General features: G+C 35.6%; 1 protein-coding gene across 1 annotated transcript; it reads left to right on the top strand.

The window, feature by feature from the left end:
* Window positions 1–1515: 1515 nt before the first annotated feature.
* LOC111610441 (gastrula zinc finger protein XlCGF8.2DB-like) lies at window positions 1516–3266 on the top strand. The gene is made up of 2 exons (XM_023344667.1): window positions 1516–2209; window positions 2546–3266. The coding sequence occupies exons 1-2, from the start codon at window positions 1516–1518 to the stop codon at window positions 2977–2979; spliced, it is 1128 nt and encodes a 375-aa protein (XP_023200435.1). The 3' UTR covers window positions 2980–3266.
* The last annotated feature ends 10834 nt before the right edge of the window (window positions 3267–14100 follow it).

A 14100-nucleotide genomic window follows, 5' to 3' on the forward strand; every position in this document is an offset into this window, starting at 1 on the left:
CACAGAGACACGTCAAACCTGGACTAGATTATTCTGCTCTAACAGCAGAATATTTTAAACCACCTCATCATGACGCCATATGAGAAGAGAACAGTGATGGATGCAGCAATTTGGGGTTCTGTTCCCTTTTCTTGCATGCCACCCCTTTCGGTTTCACACATATTCTTTCTTCATGGCTAAATAATTTGAGCAGAATGAAAAGAAAAGTGAAAATATCCAAGTGTTAGTATGACAAATCATAGTTAAAATCATTAACAATGCCTAACTTCAAACTTGTAAACATATTTAATTTCAGAGATTTGAATATTTCTCTAATTCTGCTTGTAGTTGCATGAGAAGCTCTTCTCTCATGGCAGAAAAAGACATTCAGTAATGAATAACATTAATTATTTTTCTGATTTTTATATATGATTATTTTTGGATGCTCATATTGTTTCAGTCACTGTCATTTTTTTTTTTACCTCTCATCCATTTGGCCATTATCAGTTTGTTCCATTGCCTGAGCCCTAGTTAGTGCTTTTGTTTCTTCCAGGGCATTTATAAATGGCTGCGTTACATTCAAAAATATAATGTTAAAAAGTCTTTCCTAAAAATACAAATATTTACCTTACATTTTAATAAAGATAATTTACAAATCTTTATTTATGCTATTGTGTTTAATTATTTCAGACCCTGCTTCTCGTCACCTATTTCTACCTACCTTTGTCCTGACAAGTGGACTTTTAAACAGATTTTTTTTTGTTTGTTTTGTTTAGTTTAAAAAAATAAATTAATTTTCATATTCAATCTGAAACAGAAACCGTGGTATATGTCACTGAATCAGTGGCGGATGTATGTATTCCTTTTTTTGTGTGTGTTTTTGTTCAAAATAAAATAATTCATATTCCACCTGACACAGCAGCAGTGGGTTGTGTCACCAAAACTAGAAGCCATTATTAAGTTGTGGCAGGTGTTACCAGAAATGCTGCTATTGCTGCCACTGCCATGATTTGAACTTGGTCCTGCTGAAAAAAAACCCACAGGCCCAACCAGGTGCATGCTGGTCCTATGAAATGAATATCTAAAAATGTTAAAATGTACTCAAACTATAATTCCTACAATAACTGATTTCATAATAAATAAATATTTTTTAATACCAGCTGAATTTGTCAACTGATCTTGTCAAAGCTCTTGAATTTTCAGTGGCCTTTTTTTTGTGATTTCTGTCTTGAATGGTGAAAGTCTTTTCTCGTGTTCTTCAGTAAAGTTAACAATTCCTCTTTTTATCTGTTTTCTTATCCAGATTACCTGCTACATGATGTTTATAAGGAGAAGCTATGTGACCAAGAGAAGAGCTCCACTCTGGACCAGGAGGAGTTAGAACCTCTGCAGGTAAAACGGGAAGAGCCAGAAGATCAACAGATAAAAGAAGAGCAGCAGGATCTAAAACATGAGCAGATAAAAGTGGAAGAGAAAGAAGTTTACTGCAGTCAGGGTGAAGAACAGATTGAATTGAAACAGGAGACTGATACCTGCATGGTGGTTCCTGTTGATGAGCAAACAGACCACATTGAATCAGAACCAAACAGGAACCAAGTCATCTTCCAGGAAGCTGCTGAAGCTGAGAACCAAAATCAGGAAAGAAGAAAACCTTTCTCATGTGACATCTGTAAAAAGCGTTTGGCTTTCAAATCTGTTTTTGATGCTCACATGAGAACTCATACTGGTGAAAAGCCATTTACATGTGTGAACTGTGGAAAAAGTTTTCGTCAAAAACGTGATTTATCTCGTCATGTGATGATTCACACTGGTGAAAAGCCGTTTACATGTGTGAACTGTGGAAAATGTTTCTGTCAAAAACAGGATTTAACTCTGCACATGAGGATTCACACTGGTGAAACGCCGTTTTCATGTGTGACCTGTGGAAAAAGTTTTCGTCTAAAACCGACTTTAACTAAGCACATGAACATTCACACAGGTGAAAAGCCTTTTTCATGTGTGAACTGTGGAAAAAGTTTTCGACTAAAGGATCAATTAACTCGGCACATGAGGAAACATACAGGTGAAAAGCCTTTTTTATGCGTTTACTGTGGAAAAGGTTTCACTGTCAAATATGATCTCGATGTTCACATGAGGAAACATACTGGTGAAAAGCCTTTTTCATGTGTGAACTGTGGAAAAAGTTTTAGTCTAAAACGGACTTTAATTATGCACATGAGGATTCACACCGGTGAAAAGCCTTTTTCATGTGTACAATGTGGAAAGTGTTTCTCTATCAAAAATTTACTCAATGCTCACGTGAGAACTCATACAGGGGAAAAACCTTTTTTATGTGTGAACTGTGGAAAAAGTTTTAGTCTAAAACGGACTTTAATTATGCACATGAGGATTCACACCGGTGAAAAGCCTTTTTCATGTGTCCAATGTGGAAAGTGTTTCTCTATCAAAAATGTACTCAATGCTCATGTGAGAACTCATACAGGTGAAAAACCTTTTTCATGTGGGAACTGTGGTAAGAGATTCACTGGTAAATCTTCTCTCAATGCTCACATGAGAACTCATACAGGTGAAAAACCTTTTTCATGTGGGAACTGTGGAAAAAGTTTTGGTCAAAAACAGCATTTAACTCAGCACATGATGAGTCACACTGGTGAAAAGCCTTTTTCATGTGCGACGTGTGAAAAAAGTTTTAGTCACAAACATAATTTAACTCATCACATGATGAGTCACACTGGTGAAAGGCCTTATTCATGTGTAACGTGTGAAAAGCGTTTCTTTGTCAGATCTGCTCTAAATGCTCACATGAGAACTCATACAGATGAAAAACCTTTTTCATGTGGGACATGTGAAAAAAGGTTTCATAAAAAACATAATTTAAATAAGCACATGAGGATTCATACTGGTGAAAAACCATTTTTATGCCTGAAATGTGGAAAATGTTTTAGTCAAAAATATCATTTAACTCGGCATGTAATGATTCACTCCAGTGAAAAGCCTTAGAAGTTCACTATCTATGGCATTTGGATAAAAACGTGTTATTTACTAGAGGGCTTAATATCTATAAATTGGTGACATTTTTTAATTAAGTTGTTAAATGTGATAATTTGGATTCTTAGAAATGTGCATCTCTGAAACGTTTTCCTTTAGAGACATTTTTTTTGCTGTTTTGTAATTGTTTTGCTTACAAAACCATTGATATTATTGATTCTACTCATTCTTGTTTTTTTTACTTATTCATGCCTTAAAATAAGTAATTATTATGTTTGGATTAAAAACATTTAATCATTCTTATTCAGTGTTATTCATTTATGCATTATAGCAAGTAATCATCACACAAAGTTTTAATGTTCCAGAATCTTATTGTAGCACTCATATTAACATTATATTATGGTGCTTTTCATGTTTCTTGGGATTTATTTGAACATCGTTACTTCTGCAAAAGCACAGGTTGGACCAGTGAAAAGGTCAACTTGCAGTCTCAATGCTCTCTGTGCTATCTCTGACACTGTAGCTGCAGCCTGTAAGTAAAGAAACACTCTTGATGGGGAGCTGAGGGAAGTTGACACCCCACCCATGTGAAAAATACAGCAAATAGACTGAGTGGTTAGACGGTGTAATCTTAAATTTAAAAAGCAAGTAATATCAGATGGGAGAAAATGCCCTGTAATGCAAAAGATTAGATGGTGATGGTTTGTATCAAATTTTCTACATAAAGACACATTGTCAAGAAAACCCGAGATCATCCCACTTCCCCATGCTGGAGATTTTAGTTTAACAGTAACAATAAATAAAGTTACCTTTAAATTTCATCACACAAGTGACATCTAGACCACTCGTGTAGTTACTTTAATGTAGATAGATGATTACCAAATATTAAGAAAATAAATATCAGATATTTGCCAAGAATGTTATAATCGAATACAGAATAAATATAATGATTATTTGCAAATGTATACTGATGGTATGCTAGATCCAAAAAACCTGAAGTTTCTAGTGTTACAGTAGTGATTACTGGATTAAAGATTAACATTTCATAAGGAACATCTGATTATTTGAGTATATATGTAGTAGATTTATGTGCTACATTAGTAGCTTTAGAAAGGGTGGATGATACTAATTTAATAAAATAATAGTTTGTAGTGATTCATTATCTGCAATGTTGACTGTATATTGAAAACGGAAGTACAAATAATCCCCAAAATATATTATACTAGGTTATGGTTATTCATCATAGACTAACAAAATAAAAATTTAATATTATTTTAGAGTCCTGCTCATGTAGGTATTTTGGGTAATGAAAGATCAGACAGGTTGGCTAAGAAGGCTGTTAAAAAAGAAGATTTTGATATGACAATAAAATGATCTAAATCTGAAGGCAAAAGTAAGAAGTTATAGAAAATGAGGTGGGGAAAAAAAAGGAAGACATTTGGATACAAAATACAGTTTATGTTATGAGAATTAGATGAATAAACAGGAAAGAGAAGATAATTATAAAGAGAATAAGAACTGGTCATAGTTTTTTGATTGGCACTAAGATGGGGAAACATCTTACTGGTTTAGGTAATTGGTGTAATACTGGATAAACGATTGAACATGTTTTTATTAGTAGTAAAAATATGTGAATCAAAGAAGATTACTGGATATGGAAACAGGTTTTAATAGAAAATTGAAATCTGAGAATGTGGTTGCTCAGTTAAATAGTAATGAAGGAAAAGGAAAGATATTTTGTTCTTTAAGAAATACTGGGCTTATTAGAATTTGAGGAATAAGTATTGAGATCCAAGAGGTGGCAGTAATGCACCAATAATGGACACAAGCTTCCGTTAATATCAATAGAAGAAGAAGAAGAGTATGAGGAAGTGGAGAAAAAAAAGATGGCGTATGGTCTGTGTCGTTGAAGGTTCGAGAGTTTTCTAAAAAGTTTATCAACGAGCCGTTAACTGCTGCTGAAGAAACATTCACAGAGTTTAAAGAAATCATCGTCAAGTCGGAGGAAGAGATGGATGATCATCGCAGACTGCTGGATTTCTCCCGGAGGCCCCAGATAATCTTACACCGAATAGGTAGGAACCACCAGCGTTAAGGTCTAAATGTCTGAAGCTTTTCTATATGGGCGTCATTTTAGTAACGGTTTCCTTCCCTTATAAATGTTTTGTTAACCTGCACATGAACGCAGAAATCTCAATTAACGGAGATCAAACTTTTCATTGTTTCCTGCTTCCTCTCCTGCTCTGGTTAAAAAATGATTCATAAAGTACAAATCATGGCAGCGATAGCAGCACTTCCGGTGACTCCTGCCACAACCTTCAACGGCCACCGGTGTTATAGATTTACTGGTGGCGGCATCTGGGAGAGACAGATGTTTCTGTGGGCGTGGCTTTTTAGGACCCCTTTGCCGAACCAGGAAATAAACAATGCGATAAGCTTAAACAACTACAAATCTTTGAAAAAATACCATCCGATTCCGTAAGACACCCATTAAGATCCCGGAAATAACTAATTAGAAACACTTTAATTGGTTTTATCTGGTATGTTGCCTTTTTAAAAATTAATTTGCAAAACTACCAAAATATGTAAATTACGCAGAACTTGTCCTGATTTCTGTGTTGCTTCAGAGGTTGAAACTCGTCAAAGGAAGATCGAAGTAGATCTCAAGATGCCATAAACGGATCTCAAAGCAAAGATTAAAATAAGTGTTTGAAAAGCAATGGGATTAAAAATTAAACATTTAAAACGATCGACTGACTATGTTGTTTTTTACATCTCCTTCATATTGTATGATATTTCAATTAGATATCCACAGAAACAATAGCGAAATCTCTTTTAACACTGTTTTTGTAACATGTTATAGTTTATTTCCTATTTCATTTACAGAAGACATGGCAGATCTACGTATGTGGCAGTGTCATTTTTATTTATTGATATTTTCTCTCGTAATTTAACTAAACATCTTTATTCTTTTCATCAAGTGACCCTATTACTCAACCATAAGAGAGAACGCTGAAAAAACAATTGTTTTATATACTTTTACATCAGAAATGGGTTAAAATCTTCAGTCAAACTGAGATTCTGAAAGTGTCACCAGTTAATCCAGGTTTGCTTCTTAAAGTGCGAGGTGTCTGTTAGATCAGAATCAATAACAGGTTGGATTAATGGACTTCCGTTGGCCGATATAGTTTAGTGGATAAAGCTGCTCTCGGAACTCAGCGACCGCTGGTCCGAGTTCAGTTAGAGACGTCGTCTGATTCGCTTTTTGGACCAGTTTATAAAAATAATATCCACTTGCCGCCAACGTTTTGGAGGTAATATCGTTTAACAGGTTTGCCGGGCAAACATTTAACTGTAAGGATATTGTGAAATTACTAAATTGCACAGCTTTGCGTCTGCAGCCCAGTTAAGGTGCAAACGAAATAATGTGGCTTCCATTAAATGAGAAAGGAATTAGTTCGCATTATATCAGAACTGTTTACATTTATTGACATGTTTGCAGAACATGTCAGTCAATTTAAGACCGAGAAGATGTAAAATAATCGTCAGTACTGTAACAATGCTGGGTGAAATTCTTACAGTTCAGCACAGTCTCCTCTTGAAGTGTGGTATATTTTGGTGATATTTCAATATATTCTTGAATATTCCTTCACATACAAAGAATTATTATTGTTTTGACGAGATCATAGACATTTTCTAATCAGTTTATTTACGTTTGTCTTGTTTTGATCAGGAAACGACACAGCCACCTAATTGTTTACAAACATCTGCGTTGAGGACCCCGTTTGACTGTCACTAGTTAATTCAGGTCTTAATGCGGCTCGTTTTGTTTTTAAGTTTATTTCCCCTCATCACCAGCCTGCAAACTGTTTCCCAGTAGAGAACACAGACAAATGCCGTAGATATGGCTCATAAACTGTTGGTGGTATCTGACCTTAATGTAGGAACGTTTATTATTATAATTTTGGCTTGTCAATTTGGATATCACCACCAACTACAACACTGGCTGTTAACTTTATATCATTTAGATGAGATTTTATTGCAGTATAACTCATCGACATTACTTGATATTCCTCTCTATTTGGTCACATAAACACCACAAGCAACACCATCAGGTATGTGATTTAAATTTTAATAAATATGATAACACCAACCTCATTGTTTAGCGACAGTTTCTGTAGGTAGTGTCACTAAAAAAACCCCCCCCAGAAAGTTCAGAAACAGTGCGGTTGCATTGCAGGATCTGAGCCAGAAACACACATTAAGCTAGAAGTGTTAAGCAAATCACATTACAGGGACTTAAGAGTCAATCCCAATGTTTTTCTGATCAGTGCTGGTTACAAAAAGCAGAAATCTTCCACTTAGGTTTACATTGTGTCTATTCATGAGATGAAATGAATTCATTCTGGTGAACCTGAATGGGAATGTCATGTTACTCGTTGATCTGGTTATGCTGCAATGCGGTGTTTACGTAGCGCACTGAACGCTGCTCTGTTGAAACTTGTTTTGAAACATAATTTTCACATGCAACATTAAACATATTTGACTAAATGCGAGACAGAGAACTGGACCACAAAACACCACCCCAGCTCATTCTCTCAGTGGTCACAATTCACATACCTGACATAGCAGCAGTGGGATGTGTCACCAAAGCTAGAAGCCATTATTAAGCTGTGGCAGGTCATGGCAAGTTGTGGCAGGTGTTACCAGAAATGCTGCTATTGCTGCCACTGCCATGATTTGAACTTGGCCCTGCTGAAAAACCACCACAGGCCCAACCCAGTGCATGATGGTCCTATACCAGTTTCTATACTTACACAAAATGCACCGGCAATTCGTCCTGTCTAACTTAGAAAAGTAGATATCAAGAACAAAAAATAAACAATTAACATAGAAATAAACTCAGTAAATAAACCCCAAAAATATAAAGTCAACTAAGAATACATTTTAACAAAATTCAGAGTAAGAACAATAAAGAATAAATGGCTCCAAAATGAATAGAAATTTTAAGCCGTACTCAAACTATAATGCCTACAATAAATGATTTCATAATAAATACATTTTTTTTAATACGAGCTGAATTTGTCAACTGATCTGTCTACGCTCTTGAATTTTCAGTGGCCTTTTTTTGTGATTTCTGTCTTGAATGGTGAAAGTCATTCCTCGTGTACTTCAGTAAAGTTAACAATTCCTCTTTTTATCTGTTTTCTTATCCAGATTACCTGCTACATGATGTTTATAAGGAGAAGCTATGTGACCAAGAGAAGAGCTCCACTCTGGACCAGGAGGAGTTAGAACCTCTGCAGGTAAAACAGGAAGAGCCAGAAGATCATCAGATAAAAGAAGAGCAGCAGGATCTAAAACATGAGCAGATAAAAGTGGAAGAGAAAGAAGTTTACTGCAGTCAGGCTGAAGAACAGCTTGAATTAAAACAGGAGACTGATACCTGCATGGTGGTTCCTGTTGATGAGCAAACAGACCACACTGAATCAGAACCAAACAGGAACCAAGTCATCTTCCAGGAAGCTGCTGAAGCTGAGAACCAAAATCAGGAAAGAAGAAAACCTTTCTCATGTGACATCTGTGAAAAGCGTTTTGCTTTCAAATCTGCTTTTAATGCTCACATGAAAACTCATATGGGTGTAAAGCCGTTTTCATGTGTGACCTGTGGTAAGAGTTTTACTGCTAAAGCTTCTCTCAGTATTCACATGAGAACTCATACAGGTGAAAAGCCGTTTTCATGTTTGAACTGTGGAAAATGTTTTAGTCAAAAACAGAATTTAACTCAGCACATGAGGATTCATACAGGTGAAAAACCATTTTCATGTGTTAACTGTGGAAAAGGTTTTTGTCAAAAACAGAATTTAACTCAGCACATGAGGATTCATACAGGTGAAAAGCCTTTCTCATCTGTCATCTGTAAAAAGCGTTTTGCTTCCAAATCTGCCTTTGATGCTCACAAGAAAACTAATTCAGGTGAAAAGCCATTTCCATGTGTGACCTGTGGAAAATATTTTAGTCAAAAACAGACTTTAACTAAGCACATGATGATTCACACTGGTGAAAAGCCATTTTTATGTGCTAACTGCGGAAAAAGTTTTCGGCTAAAAGAGCAATTAACTCTGCACATGATGATTCACACAGGTGAAAAGCCTTTTTCATGTGTTAACTGTGGAAAAAGTTTCACTGTCAAATATTATCTCGATGTTCACATGAGAACTCATACAGGTGAAAAGCCTTTTCCATGTGTGAACTGTGGAAAATGTTTTAGTCAAAAACAGAATTTAACAAAGCACATGAAGATTCACACTCGTGAAAAGCCTTTCTCATCTGTCATCTGTAAAAAGCGTTTTTCTTTCAAATCTGCCTTTGATGCTCACAAGAAAACTAATTCAGGTGAAAAGCTTTTTTCATGTGTGACCTGTGGAAAAAGTTTTAGTCTAAAACGGATTTTTATTATGCACATGAGGATTCACACCGGTGAAAAGCCTTTTTCATGTGTTGACTGTGGAAAAAGTTTTAGTCGAAAACATAATTTAACTCAGCACATGAGGAGTCACACCAGTAAAAAGACTTTTTCATGTGTAACCTGTGGAAAAAGTTTTAGTCGAAAACATAATTTAAATCAGCACATGATGAGTCACACTGGTGAAAGGCCTTATTCATGTGTGACGTGTGAAAAGCGTTTCTTTGTCAGATCTGCTCTCAATGTTCACATGAGGACTCATAAAGGTGAAAAGACTTTTTCATGTCTGAGCTGTGGAAAAAGTTTTAGTCAAAAAACGCAATTAACTAAGCACATGAAGATTCATACAGGTGAAAAGCCATTTTCATGTGTGACCTGTGGAAAAAGTTTTAGTGAAAAACAGAATTTAACTCAGCACATTAGGATTCATACAGGTGAAAAGCCTTTTTCATGTGTAACCTGTGGTAAGAGTTTTCCTGCTAAATCTGCTCTCGGTATTCACATGAGAACTCATACTGGTGAGAAGCCGTTTTCATGTGGGAACTGTGGAAAATGTTTTAGTCAAAAACAGAATTTAACTAAGCACATGAGGATTCACACTGGTGAAAAGCCTTTTTCATGTGTACAATGTGGAAAGTGTTTCACTGTCAAATTCTTACTCGATTTTCACATGAGAACTCATACAGTTGAAAAGCCTTTTTCATGTGGGAACTGTGATCAGAGTTTCACTGGTGAATCTTCTCTCAATGCTCACATGAGAACTCATACAGATGAAAAGTTTTTTTCATGTGGGAAATGTGAAAAACGTTTTTATCAAAAACGGAATTTAAATAAGCACATGAGGATTCATACTGGTGAAAAGCCATTTTTATGTCTGAAATGTGGAAAATGTTTTAGTCACAAACATCATTTAACTCGGCATGTAATGATTCACACCAGTGAAAAGCCTTAGAAGTTCACTATCTATGGCATTTGGATAAAAATGTGTTATTTACTAGAGGGCTTAATATCTATAAATTGGTGACATTTTTTAATTAAGTTGTTAAATGTGATCATTTGTATCTTGAAATTTGGATTCTTAGAAATGTGCATCTCTGACACGTTTTCCTTGAGAGACATTTTTTTTTGTTGCTGTTTTGTAATTGTTTTGCTTACAAAACCATTGTTTTTTTGATTCTACTCATTCTTGTTTTTTATTACTTATTCGTGCCTTAAAATAAGTAATTATTATGTTTGGATTAAAAATATTTAATCATTCTTATTCAGTGTTGGATTCACTCCTATTCCACTAGAGGGCTCTGTAGTTGCTTTGCGTTGGTACGTGAGTTTATGTGAGGAGGAAGAAAACTGAGTTTTGTTATCTGTTATAAACGTGCAGTTGGTGAATTTGCTAGAGCTAATTAGCTAAATGCTAGCTGTGTTTTACTGCACTGTGATATTTGAATGTAAATGTTTATTATGTTACGAAGTGTTCTAAGAGTAAACTTTGCCTTATAACCTGTTAGTCAAGTCAAGCCTAGCTCCTAAATCTATGTTTAAGTTTGTGTTTATTGAATATTGTAATACTAAGTATTGATGTTTTGTTTTTACTTTATTTACAGTTTAACCGGCCTGTCCGTGTAAAAGCACTCGTTAATAAAATTAGCAACAACAACGGCTGTCTTGTGTTTTTTGTAACTTTCAGTGTTATTCATTTATGCATTATAACAAGTAATCATCACACAAAGTTTTAATGTTCCAGAATCTTATTGTAGCACTCATGTTAACATTATATTATGGTGCTTTTCATGCTTCTTGGGATTTATTTGAACATCGTTACTTCTGCAAAAGCACAGGTTGGACCAGTGAAAAGGTCAACTTGCAGTCTCAGTGCTCTCGGTGCTATCTCTGACACTGTAGCTGCAGCCTGTAAGAAAAGAAACACTCTTGATGGGGAGCTGAGGGAAGTTGACATCCCACCCATGTGAAAAATACAGCAAATAGACTGAGTGGTTAGAGGGTGTAATCTTAAATTTAAAAAGCAAGTAATATCAGATGGGAGAAAATGCCCTGTAATGAAAAAGATTAGATGGTGATGGTTTGTATCAAATTTTCTACATAAAGACACATTGTCAAGAAAACCCGAGATCATCCCACTTCCCCATGCTGGAGATTTTAGTTTAACAGTAACAATAAATAAAGTTACCTCTAAATTTAATCACACAAGTGACATCTAGGCCCAACATTAAAGTTAAACTTCAATAAAATCAATCTGGTTGTGTGTGGTGTTTTTGTCTCCTGCAAACTTTGCTTTAGTTCTATTTCTTTTTTCTATCTAATCATAAGAAATCATAGTCAGACAGAGAGAGTCATAAAACAGGAGGAGCAGGTTTCCTGGAAGAAGAGTAAGTAAGTTTCCAGCCTGCAGATGTATAAAAATAGGTGAGATTATTCCTTATTTCAATGCAAGAAAGTTTTAAAGAATGAAATCTAAACATTTTCCTGGTTCAGTAACAAGTGCAAGTTGTAATAAAGAGAAAGAGCGACCTGCAGGTGTGCTCTGTGAAACTAGTTGGCTGCAGGCTGTTCAGTTTGGCTAATTCACAGGGGGAAGACGGGTAGGACATCTGAATGGAGGTCGTCAGAAACCAGGCGAGTCTTTCTCGACATCAGCTTAAACAGAGTTTACTTCAGTTCTGGACAGGGTAAATCCCAGCAGATTTAGGAAACTCAATTCACCCGTTAGATGGACAACCTTAATCATGCAGAGCCTCATTTGGCGGCCCAACATGCTCTGAGGCAGCTGGTCTCGTCTCATGGCCTGGTGGATGTATGGAGGCGGATACACGCAGGCTCCAGGCAGTACACACGGTCCCACATTAAGGAAAACTGAATCTTTTTAGCTTATTCTGATCGTATTCATAGTTTTAAACACCATTTTAACATTTTTTAAAACATGCCAGATTTTCCCGGTGACTTTTAGAGATCACTTGTTGCTGGATGCTGCTCTGATTTTAACTTTAAAAATTTTAGATTTTTTAAATTAAAAGGCTTACCTCAGTTTTATCAGTGTTTTTAGATCGTGTGCTTTTTTTCCCTTAAACTGCACAGATCAAAAACATATAATTCTCTTCATTGGCTTTTAGAGGAACCATTAGTCTGTGGGGCGATACTGTGAGAGCCCGGTGCCGGGTCTGACGGGGTGCGTTGTGCAGATCCGGGACGGTGACCCTAAGGGAGAGACAGCAGGCTCAAAACGTGGCAGCGGCAGCTATAGCAGCACTTCCTGTGACAGCTGCCAAAAGCTACCATGACTGCCACGACCTGCCGGTGACCTGTCATGGCAGCCATGGTAGCTTATAGCAGCTGTCACCAGAAGTGCTGCAATAGCTGCCACTGCCATGATTTTAAGTAAGTTTTTTTTTTCTTTCCAACAATACTTGTGCATACAGATTTATTTTATTGGCATATGAATAGTTTCCTTTTTAATAGCCTCCTTAGCCAACCCATCTGCTTTTTCATTATCCAAAATACCTACATGAGCAGGACTCCAAAAATAATATTACATTTTTGTTTTGTTCAGATAGTCTGTACAGCCATAACCTCATATAATAAATTTGTACTTCCCTTTTCAATACTTAACAATAGAGATAATGAATCAAAAGGCCACAATACTGTTGGACTAAGTTTTTGGTTACATACGTTAAATGTCTTTGCTCTATCTCCAAAACCCCACTTACCCGCTTTATCTGTCCCTTCCTGAAGCTTTAAAATAAGATATTCTAAATTTCTACACCTTTTCCATAACGCTCCATCATCGGCAAAAAGTGATTTGGTAAAACTTAAAGATAATTTTTAAAAAATATATCATTAATTGTAACTGAAAATAATGTTGGGCTTACCACACTTCCTTTAGGATTTCCATTTTCTATTTTACATGATTGTGAAACATGGATCATTTTTTTCTAACTTGAATAGTTCTAGCACATTAAAAAAATCCCATAATTAAACATATTTCCTCCTATATCTATCTGATGATGATGAATTAATGATGTAATTTCATCATTAACCCATCTCTCCATAACATATCATATGCTTTTTCTACATAAAACTCCCCAGCAGCATTATTAATTCATAATGTTGCATTAGCGCCACCTTCTGGATAATTTGATCATCACATCTAAAGATTTCTCATACAGTGCCAGTTCTCTACGAAAAACATAATTTTTTTTCTGCCACTTTATTTAAATAAAACAAATACAATATTAGTATTTAAGGTTCTCCGCAAATCCATGGGTAATCTCTTCCTCTGACTCATATCTCCTACATCCTGCAACATGTTTCACTGTTTCGTTACAACAACACCAAATAAGAACTTTTCCTATATTACAGTAACAGTCAGAAATTCTAAATCTACACATAATTATCTCTTAACTCTGAGTTTTCCCTCTGCTCCTTGTAAACTCAGATTTATTCTGACATCTCTATAAATGTTGCTTTTAATGCATTATTCATCTGTATTTGCTACTGCTTTATGTGTTCCCTGAAAATTATACTTTAACCCTCAGATTGGTACAGTTTTAACTTTATAAAATTAACTTTTTTACAGCTTCACTTTGATTTGTCAAAAGAAGAGAATTTGAATCTAAGAACATATTAGCTACCCTCCTGACTGTCCTGTGAAACGT

This window comes from Xiphophorus maculatus, chromosome 13 (assembly GCF_002775205.1).
Source record: "Xiphophorus maculatus strain JP 163 A chromosome 13, X_maculatus-5.0-male, whole genome shotgun sequence".
Lineage (NCBI taxonomy): Eukaryota > Metazoa > Chordata > Actinopteri > Cyprinodontiformes > Poeciliidae > Xiphophorus > Xiphophorus maculatus.

Coding starts and splice junctions, on each gene's coding strand:
- LOC111610441 (XM_023344667.1), top strand. CDS start 1,516: ATGGTGGTTCCTGTTGATGAGCAAACAGACCACATTGAATCAGAACCA. Junction 2,210..2,545: donor GCACATGAGGATTCACACCG/GTGAAAAGCCTT, acceptor GAACTCATACAG/GTGAAAAACCTTTTTCATGT.